The sequence below is a fragment of the Solanum lycopersicum genome, chromosome 4, assembly GCF_036512215.1.
Source record: "Solanum lycopersicum chromosome 4, SLM_r2.1".
NCBI classification, from domain to species: domain Eukaryota; kingdom Viridiplantae; phylum Streptophyta; class Magnoliopsida; order Solanales; family Solanaceae; genus Solanum; species Solanum lycopersicum.
The window spans coordinates 64,264,700-64,276,700 of record NC_090803.1 but is presented as its reverse complement, the minus strand read 5'-3'; the positions used below and the strand labels follow the sequence as shown (position 1 = coordinate 64,276,700).

Sequence of the window (12,001 nt, the reverse complement as noted above, 5' to 3'; positions counted from 1 at the left end):
TTCAAAAACTATATGAATAGTGCTATAAATTGCAATTTTTGGCGTATTAATATTATGAAAAAATACATCTTCGAATGTTAGTCACACGTTGTTCTTTTAGTTTGCACCTAATTTTGACCCATGTTCTCGAGATACACGTATCCCGAAAATCTAGTAAGATTTCTTAAACTTGTGATATTTTTACAAGTTTCCATTTTAGAGTGGTTATATCTGACAACAACCTTGAACCGTGAAGCGGCCCAAATTATCTAAACACGCAATTTGAGCCCATGAGTATTTGAACTTGATGGGCCTTTCTAATGTTTACTGTTTCTTCTACTGGGCCTGAACTTTTTTAAACATTACATGGGCTTATCAGGTTTAAATATGATTTTTCGATTTTAAACTTTCTTAAATCGCTGAATTAACTTTTAATTATATGTTTAAAGGAGTCAAAATCTCTCCTAATATATACACATACACGCTTAAGAAAATCATATTTACAATATAGATCAATCCTTGCTTAGAACATAAAAACGTTTATTAAAGTTCGAACCCCAGAAATTGCTTCTTTGGTTCCACTTGTCAATTAGTCAATTTCTGATCGATTGACAGTCTTGTTTTACTCTCCTTTCTTTTTCCTCCTTGATTTCAAGATAATCCTTCAAAAAAATATATTATAATAATAGATTAATTTTTACCAAGCAAATGAACAACATCAATTTTAAACAAAGTTAGATGTGTGGCTCTTAAGAAACAAAATAAAGAAAGAAAACGACTTCTTAAGTTCCTACCACTGAGAAAATAATAAAGATAAAACGTTGATACATCAGAATTAACTATTTTTACATTTCTTAAAAAATTTGAGAAATTCTGATTTGAATATTGCTGAAATGATTCAAGCCTCCTCATCAACAAACTCAACCCAAATATATATTAATATGTATAACTACTATAACAACGAACTAAATCTTTACATATAACAATATAACTAATATTTAACCTCAATTATTGAAAGATAAATTCAAATAATTTAACAAAATTTAAGGACAGTTAAAGAAAACAGACAAGAATTATGACTTGTCAGCATTTTTTTTTTTTTCAAATCTTTTGGTTGGGTTTTTTCCCCAAAATTAATTATAATAATTTTCTTAGATTTTCTCTCCAACCACTTAATTTTTCTGGCAAATACAGCTTTGCCCTTTCCAAGGTTGACAATGTCCGAAATCCCAATTTTTTTTTTGTTATTTTAACCCAAAAATCAAAAAACGGAAATCTTCTCATCAAACGATAGCCACGAAATGGAAGTTGTGGGAACAATGAGCCTTCTAGCCCAAGCTCCCGCCGGAGCTTTATCGGCGACTCATCGTTGTTCCCTCACATTCACCCATCCAATTCCTCCTCTATTCTCCCATCGTCGGCCCACTCAAATTTCCACTAAAAACCCAATTCACGGCTCAAAAAATGGACAAAAACCCATCACTCTAGCTAATGCAGAGTCTTCTTCTTCCGGCGCCGGTGTACCTCGTGAAGCTTCGACTGCTACTACTAGTACTGTTGGATCGTCTAATTCTAGTAATGGGTCAGCTTCTTTTAGCACAGAGGATTCAATTTCCTTCGTAGGTCAAGATAGTGTTCCTCTGGAAGGTGTTATTCAGTTTGAGAAACCTGATTCTAATTCAATTAGTGATAAAATTAATAAATGGGGGTAAGTCGTTTTTGTACTTTTTTATCTGATTGGGTTGCTTTGGATCAGTTTGTTTATGTGATTGTATTTTTGTTTTCAGCTGGGTGGCGTTGTTAGCTGGTGGAGATGTTGCGGTTTTGTTGTTATTCTCTGCAATTGGAAGGTTTAGTCATGGATTCGCTGTTTTTGACTCCGAAACACTGCGAACTGCTGACCCCTTCATTGCTGGCAAGGAAATTGTGATGTTATTCTTCTGTTTTGAAGTTTTTATGTAAGTTTGAAGGGATAAGGAACAAGTACCCTAGACTATGATCGGAATCTCGTAGACAAACCTTAACGAAACTAACGTCCTATTACCGTACCCATTTTTTTTTTGTAATTTTGTACACCCTTTTAGCCTATGTGGCATCCAAACATCTCCTAAGTTCCTCTACTAAGTGGAGTCACGGAGTGTACCACGTAAGTCAAAAGGAGTGGTAAAGAATTACCAAAAAATGAGTTTAGGGTAGGTAATATGACCTTAGTTTAGTTGAAGGTGTGTTTATGGGATTTCGGTTATGACTAGGGGATCTTGTGCTTTATCCCTAATTTTTAATATAAAGTTCGAATTTTTGACGAAGGTTGTGGGTTCTTTAGGTTGGTTGTTGAGTGCGTATTTCCTTGGAGGATTTGGCGAGGATGGTAAAGGAAAGAATGGTCTGTTTAAGGCTTTCATTGCTGCTACTAAATCATGGTCATTAGGCATTCCGGTAAGTCCTCTTTACATTCTAGGTGATTGGATACTGTAATTTATGGATGTTCTAGTGGACTAGTTTAATTATCTGGTGAATACCAAAGAAATCCATCATATGGGTGACTGAACTTTTGACTATCCGAGCTTCCTATTTACAAGTCTAGATAATCAACTTGTCTAACACGGAAGTTTAAAAGCTCGGTTGAATGCTTCTATTTCACCATTTTAACTAGGAGTTTAGTTGTAGGTTGTGGTTGTTAGTTAACTAACACAGAGCTAGATATTATAACTTGGAACTTGCTTGGGTGGAGTGGAATTTATTGAACATTGGCTTTACTATCTTTTCAGAATGAAAGAAACACTTGTGGTTGTTAGTTAACTACCACAGAGCTAGATATTAAAGCTTAAAACTTGCTTGGATGGATTAGAATTTATAGAACATTGGCTTTACTAGCATTTCAGAAAGAAACAATTTGTTGCAAAAGAAAGAATTTGCGACATGTACTCGTTTATTCAGAAATACACTGACCAATTTTAGATTTTCATGGACAACAACAACAGTATGCACAATGTAGTCCCACAAAGTGCGGTTTAGGGAGGCTACAGGGATGGCATGGGCAGGGCGGTTGTGGAGCAAGGCGGGTTATAGTATTTGCGTGGCAGTGCGGATAAGAGTTTTTGCGGGGCGGAGCGGGTATGTGGGTTGATTTTTTTCCATTTTGCGCGTGGCTCTTACTGCCATTCGTTGAAACCGAAATCTTCCCAGCTAAAAATTGTCAATACTCAAGAGCTAAAAGTTGGAATTCTAATACTCTCTCAGTCAGTAGTTGCTGACCAATAATATCAAACAGCAACAACACACTTGATTCCTAGCCATTCTTGATAAATTTCTTCTGTCTTGAACTTCAATTTTACATTCCCTTTTAGGTAATCCTTCAAATTCTTGGTTGTCTATTTTCATTAAGTGGGTATGTGGTTTTGCTCATCATTTGATCCTAACTGTAGTTTGATTATAAATAATTGTTCTTCCAATGTATTGTTACACTTTACAGTAGCTAGAGAAAAAATTTGCATACCCGCCATGAAATTGTTATTCTTATAAAATTGACACAATTCACTTTTTTCTTATGAATGAAAAAATAAAAAAAGTTTTGAAACAAAAGAATGTTGGAGTGCGGGGCGGGCAAAAACAATAAATTGTGCATTGGGGGGCGGAGTGGGGCGGGGCAAAGTCTTTGCGGGTTTGCCCAACCCCTATCCCGCCTCACCCCATTGCCATCTCTAGGAGGGCAGAATGTACACAGTCCTTACCCCCTACCTTAGAGGTAAAGAGATTGTTTCCGATAGACTTGATGTTTGTGGACAAATAACAAAATAACAAAATAACAATGGGAAATCTATGGGTGAAACTTTCCACTATCTAGTAGGTGATTTAATAGTCACTAGATTATCTTTTAAAAGATAAGGAAATCATAGATGCACAAGATTTATGGTAGAGATCTCTGATTTCATAAAGGGGTGGAGTTGGTGAATCCCTCGTCATGTGGTAGTTAATTATACTTTGATTAGAGGTGGGACAGTGCAGAACATCAAAAGTGTCATGAATAGATGTGTTCAGAATGGGATAATTATTTCAAACACATCACACTAAATATCTTGCCAAAAGTTCTCAGATCATCATCTTAGAATTTTTAGCTGTGGTCAATGGGACAATATTTCAGATGGATGAAACCCAAGGATTTTGTGGAAAGAGTTGAGATATGGTGGAATAGCTATTGAATTTGTGGCTTTACTGGACAGATTTATGGCTCATGACAAATTGCTGGTTATGAGGTAGTTGATTTAGGAAGGGAATCTCCAAAAGCTAGAAATCTGATGGACTTGTGAGAGATTACTAGATTGGAAGAAATCACATGGAGGCAAAATTGTAGGTATTATGGTTGAAACGTGACGACAAGATAATAATTTCTTTATAAGATGGCAAATATCCGCAGGAGATATATTCAAATAGATAAGTTGGTGAGTAATGGAGAGGCTTTTGAAGATCAAGACATCATAGAACAAGAAAGACTACATATATTCAAAGTTGTACAGAGAGAGAGAGAGAAGATTAAAAGCCTTCTTTCAATCAGAATGCGCTTCAAGAATCTTTGAAGTAGATATGGTCTGGTTGCAAAGGAATTTCTTCCAGGAAGAGTTGTTTGAAGTGATAAGAGGGTATGATGGGATAAAACACCACGACCTGACAGTTTTAACATGGCTTTCATCACAATGTTGGTACTTTATCAAGGCATTAGTTGATATTTAATTTTCTTTAACCAATTCGAAGGTTTTATGAAAAATGCTAATGGCTCATATATATCTTTGATACTAAAGAAAATCAGAGCTTAAGAGCCTAAATATTTCAGGCCTATTAGTTCAGTGGAAAGCTGGTACAAGTCTACAAGATCATAGCAAAGTTTTTTACAAAAAGATTTAAGATGTTATGGAAGTTTGATTAGGCATACACAAATGGATTTGTAAATAAATATTGATTAGCGATCCTAATAGCTTATTTGTGCTTAGACACTTTAAGCAGACTAGATAAGAATAGAGCACCCAAGGGTGAGACATAATTATCAATCAAGTAGGAGAATGATGAGACCTCAATTTGAAATTCTAACAGAGGCAAATAACACTAGATAATTTCCTTCCATGTGTGTAGGCCTTGGTGGATAGTATTACCCTACACTTGTAGTGGTGGAGGTAATATGTACTCGGTAATATAGTTGAGGTGCTCGCAAGCTAACTTGGATACCACAATCATATAAAAGGTTATCTTAAAATTAATCATCCAAAATATCAAAGCAATATGATTGTGTGAATTGGAGTTTCTTTGAGGATATTGAAGCTCATGTGATTCAGTCAAAAGTAAGTTGGAATAAAATGGTGCATCTATGCTATCAAACTATCAGTTGTAGCTTATTTCAGCAGAGGGTTTCTCTCCCCTCATAGAGGATAAAGCAAAGAGACCCATTTTATTTTATTTTTTTGGTTTTAACAGTGAATAGAGGATCAGAACAAAATGCTGAAAAAAGCTGTACAATTGAGCTGGATTAGGGGTTGTTAGGTGGGCAGGAAGGAAAAATAACTGAAGTGGTGTCTCTCAACTCTCATAAATTATGCTAATGCCACGCTTATAATGTGTGTCCAGCAGATTGTGAATTTTTGAGACTAATTTTTATCGTCTTTGAAATCATTTGTGAATTGAACCTCTAGTTCTCCTCAAACATTTCTCTCCTTTGTTATAGCTTGGTGTTTGAATTGTTGAATGATTTTGTAAAAGCTGGCATTCTAGTTCAATTTTTGCAAGTTGGTGTTTACATATTGAAACTTCTCTGACAGACAAATATATATGAACAAGTCATTCTGGTTATGATTCATTGGACAAACATTTGTAAGAAATAAAACTCTAGTTCTCACTTAGAAGTCCTTTTTTTAACAGCTTGGTGTTTGAAGTTTTAAATGATTTTTGTGAAAATTGGTGTTTTAGTTCAATGTTTATAACTAGGTCTTCATATATTGCAACTTTTACTATTGGAAGAAATATATATGATTAGTCAAATTCTGCCCAAGTTTCATCACTAGTCCATGTAGTAACAGCAGTGGCACCAGTAAGAAAGAATATTAATTTATTCAGTGGTGTTGGCTGGGAAGATGCTGTCTTGCCATGTAAATAACAATGGAAAACTCGTGTTGAGTGGTGAGAAGTAACAACCGGACATTGGGGTTGGGGGGTGGAGTGCTTCCCCCTATTAGACTCACTCTCTACTGTCTTTGGTAAAATTATAGGGTTATATTTGTTTAAAGTAGTATTTTTCTTAATATTTAGTATGCAATACTTGCTTTGTCATTTCATTTCCTTGGATGCTGGTGGGTAAGTTATTGTCACCTTACTATGCAACCTTTGGCCTTCCATCAGAGTTTGGTAGATGGCTACCAAGTTCTAGTCTCAAGCTTTCATCGAATCTTGAATCGGTGGGCACGAATTTCATTATAGTCATGGAATGATGTAGTAGTTCTGCTAATTACATAAATTGTTTGGCATTTCCCGTGTCTTACCTATCATGTGTGCTACTCTTTGTCTTGGGAAACTAATCGTATGTTTGAACTTGAACATGGTAGAATGTTGTATGATTTTAGCATGAAAAATTGTTCACTGTAAACATTAGTGTATAGATTGGTAAAATGTGATGCAATTTTTGAAATATGGTCATATAGGTAGACAGGTCTCAGTCCCTTCCACTTGTATGGGACATGAGTTTGATCATGGTTTTTGTCTAAAATTGTTCTATCAGGCTATCATTTTTCTTCCGTTTCTTGGGGGTCACAGACTCTTGATTGTGAGCTGACTCTTATTTAGTCTCCGCTTCTCTTATTGTGCAGCTGGGTATAGCTATAAGGGCTGCCTCTGTGGGTCATATACCACCAGTCAACTTCATAATAGTTACCATGGGGAGTACTGCTGTACTACTCATTGGATGGAGGACCCTCTTGTTCAGCATTTTACCAACGGACAAGCCGAAGAAGAATGATGTTTATAAGAGCGGAAACCCTTTTGAATTTCTTGAGGTAAAGTTTCCCTTGTCTAATCAGTAACTTGGGGATATTAAGGGTGTGATAGCTGTTTGTATGAAGTGTTTCTTCCTTATTTAACATGGTTAGCCAGTTTGAACTATCAAATTAATTCCCTCTGAACTAAAGGCAGATGGGATCCAAGATTTGAACTGTATGGGTTTTGGATTCTAGGACAATGATCTTAAGGGTTAATACCTGGGTTCTGAATTTATTTTTTTGTTCCTATTTGGGCAAAAGCCATTGTTTTTGCCGAACTGATATGGTAAAGCCTACCTCTGCCCCTGACTTAAGTCATGGAACTTTATTTGCAATTTGCATCTCAAATGTTATGTCTTTTATTTTCCCATGAACTAAACCCTAAGAAGAAATAAACTGTAGAGCTGGTGGTATAAGAAGTTTGATTTATTTTCTTGCAACAACAATTGGTTGACTATTGATCATTTTTGCGTAAGAGTTCTTGCAAATTTGAGAGTATGGCTCAATTGCTCACTTTTGGGTTGTTCTAGGACAAACTTGACCTACTAGAAAATATTTAAATTCTTCATGTTCACCTAAGAGGGGACAAAAGGAAAGGAAAAGGAGTGAGTGTAGACATGCGTTTTCTTTCTATGCGTATTTTTCACATGAAAATATAGTTGTGCAGTAATCTTGTAAAACACGGTTGTATACTATTCCTGTATATATTAAGAAAAATATCCTTTATTGCAGTTGTTGACATCATTGGTAAGAAGATGGTGATTGTGGTAGCAGTGCATGTGACGTGGTATTATTGATTAAATTCTAACGGGAAATTTTCCAGTATGTACATGTCCTTTCTCATTATAAGTAGATCAATGTAGTTTGTTCTTCTGAATAACAGTGGAAGAAAATACAGTTTCCATCCATTCCTCTTTAAACTACAGGTTACTTAGATAGTGTTTGGCCATACATCCCAAATACTTTTGAGAAATCAGATTATATTGGTTCATGAAAATGTGGCATATACTCTTCAATACTTCATTCTTCAAAGCATATTGCTGATGCTGCTTCTTAATGTCCTTGAACTCTAATAGACTGTGCTTATAGCTTATACTCCTCCACTAGATAGCATGAGATAAATTTGTGAGCTTTTATAGTTAACTAATTTCTGAAAGTGCCAAATGCTTGTGAAGTCATGTTTTAACCAAGAATGCTACCCTTTAATCATTGCTATATGATGTCTGCACATATGTATGAGTAGTAGAAGATGCTCTATTCAGTTTCTCTACATTACTTTGTCTAGAATGTGATTATTTTAGGTAAGAAAATGTGCATAAAATATTTGAAAATCTGTTGTTAGAAAAATCCAACAATATTTTAGAATCTTGATCTGCAGTGATGAGACGTTTGCTGCATTATTTCTGGGTGGCAAAGGGCCTGTGCTGTTAATGGGGAAGGGAATGTAGGTAGGTCGGCCAAACAGTATATGAATAGTGACTTAGTAGTAGTATAATAGAGGCTATGACACAAGAATACATTGTCAACTTGCCGTCACTAGAATTTGGAAACTCGGTGCATAAAACATTCTGCGAGAGATGTAGTCGTCTTATTGTGGAGCAAACATCAATTGCTACTTTGTGATTTGTAGCTCATATCTCTACAGTCTTTCTATAAAATTACAATAGATAGGTTCCTCCTGTTGTTGTTGTACCTAACTCTTGTAATAAGGTTAAATAATTGAGATATACGCAAGTTGATTTATTGATTAGTATGAATTAACAAAGGGTCTGATGTAGGGTTTCCATCAAGTGGATATTTATTTAGCTAAGAAATGCCACTACTCACTGCCTATGCTCAGTTTTGAAATTTGCCTTCTTTTTCTTTCTATCAATAGTGCTGTCAGATCAATCTTTGTTTGACTGACTTACTTTTTAAATTATTATTTTTGAATTTTGCACTCTTTTTTTTTTTTTCATACTTTTCCTTTTTTTTGAATTTCTGATTGATTTAGTGGTCAGTCATGTCTTCATTTGGTGTAAAATTAGTCATCATCAGCACATTATATCAAATGTTTAATTGTGTTTCAAAGTCAAACTTCCCGTAATTTCTGATTTATCGAGAAACTCAAATTTCATAGAATTGTTTAATTTTTGTTTTAATTTATTTATATCTAATTTTTAACCTGATATAAAACTTAAGAAAAAAAAAATTCTCAATCTTGTAGTTGTAAAATGTCTTTAATTTGTTATTTTAAATATAAAAGTAAAAAATATTATAGAAAAATATATTCTTTTTAAACGAATTAAGAAACAGAAGAGGTGGTACTAAAGATCAATATTTTTTTCATTGAATTGACAATCGCAAGATTATATGATGTAAAATAGTTGACCTACGGATTTGACTTCGTATTAAAATCATGATTAAATTTTTCTTCTAATTTTCCATTTGTTGTACACTACTCGCAGCACTCTCCACCAAGATATTTTTAAATTAAATACTAGTTGAATAATTAAATAATGTATCGAAATTATGAATTTTACGACGCATAAATCCATATATCTTAAAATTCTGGTTGCCATCGTCTAAGTTATATGTGTATGACCCTATGTAAAATCGATATTTGATTTTTATATATGACATATATACCTAAAAATAGAGGGAAAACATTGATAAATATACCTCTGAACTCGCTATACTTCACAAAAACAGATTCTAAATATGAATTTTTCCTCTTTTTCATACATAATATTAAAGTTAAAATCTTTCAATCATCATGAATAAAATGATCTTATTCACTATCGACAACAATTAAATTACAAAGAAAGTAGTCCAAATCAGTTAGAAAATCACTAGATTATTTTATTTTTTTTTTAAAAAAACATGTGATAATATGAGAGAAAAATATCCAAAGAAGTGGATGTAAAATCAAAGTACTCATTTTAGCCTATAGTAGCTATTAGGAAGAAAGAAAAAAAAAGGTGTGATTGTATATTTGTAGCAAAGGAATTAATGAGGAAAGTGGCAAGGCATTAAGTACATGTTTGCCCTTATAATATATCTTACACCATAGTGGAAAAAGAAACCTTATAGTCTTATATATATCCCTTTATAGTGAAAGTGGTTACAAAACAAAAGTAGTAGTAGTAGTATAGTGAACATTATTATTTAAAGAGGAATTTTCAGGCCCATTGCATCAGCATAACATTAAAGTCACAATTTGTATCTAACTGGATTTACAAAAAAAAAAAAAAACTTTTTTCTAAAGGAATTTGCCTATTACCTAATGGATTTCTTTGAATTTTCCAGTGGTTAATTACTTTTATTATGATATTTTAGAGAATGTTTTGTTTATCGAAAATAAACTCTTTTATTTTAGAATTTATCGAAAATAATATGTTTATAAATAGGAATAAAAATATGTGTGTATTTTATTCTTATCAAATTCTATCTATATTATTATATTGAGTTTGATGGTGGTGGTGGTTTTAGGGTCGTTGAGTAAGATACATTAAGAAAAAAAAAATGTATGCAATAGTTCTATCACTTCTATGTATTATAATACTTTGTTTGGCACACTCTATTTGGTATTATCTTATGGTACTTTTTACAACGAATATAAAATTTAGTCGAGTCTCATTGATATCAGAAATTGGACATTGGACGAGAAAAAAACATGGAAAATCATTATATACGCAATCAATTGGTTTTAATGCATGCGTTAGCGTGGATAAAAACATAATTGCCCCTCACAATTTTTTCATTACATTCAATGGAGGGTATTTTCTAAACAATACTATCCTTTAGAAATATGCATATGCAATGAATGTTATACACCTAACTAAATATTGTACAAGAAATAATTTTTGAGTTATCAATGCAAGCTAACAAATATCAACAGAATATTCAATATTATTCTTGTACGCGATATTAAATGAGTGCTTAATGAATGTTTATCTAAATATTAACGTAAAATCTAATGGATTATTGTGGAGCACATATATAATAAGAGAGAGAATCTAAGGTGATAGTGACTATACAATTCAGTATAGAGGGTGACATATCAGATGAAAGTTTAAGACCTGAGAGACAAAGAAAGGGCTACTATTCTATTATTAATAAAACCTATGAGGCTATAGTACATATACTAACAATATTATTAGTTTTCCATTTGTTATATTAACATTGTCCTTGCAATTACATGCTTCAATATAGTAGTATTATTATCATTATAATTATGTGCACTTGGACCACTTGGTTGTTCAATTTGATCAAATTCTAGATTATACTATATGTTCCCCTAGTGGATTAATTATCTTGTTTTGGACATTCAAGACTAATGCTCATTATACTATGATGGTGTATTAATGGTAAACTTTAATCTTGTTTGTGGAAACACGTAACACTATAACAAAAGTTGGAATTGATATTACTATGATGATTTAATGGGTGAATGAATTCTTGTAAAGAAAGAACAACATTTTTTAACACGTCATGTTAAAGAGTATTTTTTAATATAAGATAGATATGGAAAATTAGATTTGACGAAAAAAATATTATTGTGTTCACAAACAAAGTTTAGACGGTTAACACCACAATTTTTTTTTCTATTTTATTTATTGATCTCTTTGATACTTCATACTTCACATTAGAAAAAATTATCATATAATTAAAGTAACATGTGTAATGGGTATAAAATCAATCTTTTTCTAAATAAATATAAATAATAAATTAGAAAAATTATTTATGATAGACCATGAACAATTTGAAAAAAGAATATACCAGTGTCAACTAGAACAATAGTATTAATATGTACATACGATGTTTGACGCTCCAAACTATAACTAAGTCTATTTTGAAACTAAACAAGATACCAACACTTAAATAATTAAAAAAAAAACTCCTAATCCACGATCTCCACACCTTCGACAGTGTTTGTGGCCAGAAGGGTGAGGTGAAGACAAGAAGTAGTCAGAGATATCAAAACAGCTGGATGAAGTGAGGAAAGTCCTTAAAGCAGAAAATAATTG

At 33.1% G+C, this 12,001-nt stretch overlaps 1 protein-coding gene across 2 annotated transcripts; it reads left to right on the top strand.

The window, feature by feature from the left end:
- Positions 1 to 832: 832 nt before the first annotated feature.
- On the top strand, positions 833 to 8,757 carry LOC101254084 (uncharacterized). 2 transcript variants are annotated; one of them, XM_004238026.4, is made up of 5 exons: positions 833 to 1,687; positions 1,767 to 1,894; positions 2,303 to 2,415; positions 6,825 to 7,010; positions 7,725 to 7,989. In XM_004238026.4, the coding sequence occupies exons 1-5, from the start codon at positions 1,281 to 1,283 to the stop codon at positions 7,752 to 7,754; spliced, it is 864 nt and encodes a 287-aa protein (XP_004238074.1). In that variant the 5' UTR covers positions 833 to 1,280; the 3' UTR covers positions 7,755 to 7,989. The 2 variants fall into 2 exon arrangements, with proteins under 2 accessions (XP_004238074.1, XP_025886626.1); XM_026030841.2 differs by lacking the exon at positions 7,725 to 7,989 and adding an exon at positions 8,371 to 8,757 and having other exon boundaries at positions 1,075 to 1,687.
- The last annotated feature ends 3,244 nt before the right edge of the window (positions 8,758 to 12,001 follow it).

Bases quoted from the DNA above. Each gene is read 5' to 3' on its own strand.
- LOC101254084 (XM_004238026.4), top strand. From the start codon at position 1,281: ATGGAAGTTGTGGGAACAATGAGCCTTCTAGCCCAAGCTCCCGCCGGA. The intron at 2,416-6,824 runs GTAAGTCCTCTT...CTTATTGTGCAG, and splicing joins CATGGTCATTAGGCATTCCG to CTGGGTATAGCTATAAGGGC. The intron at 7,011-7,724 runs GTAAAGTTTCCC...CCTTTATTGCAG, and splicing joins ACCCTTTTGAATTTCTTGAG to TTGTTGACATCATTGGTAAG.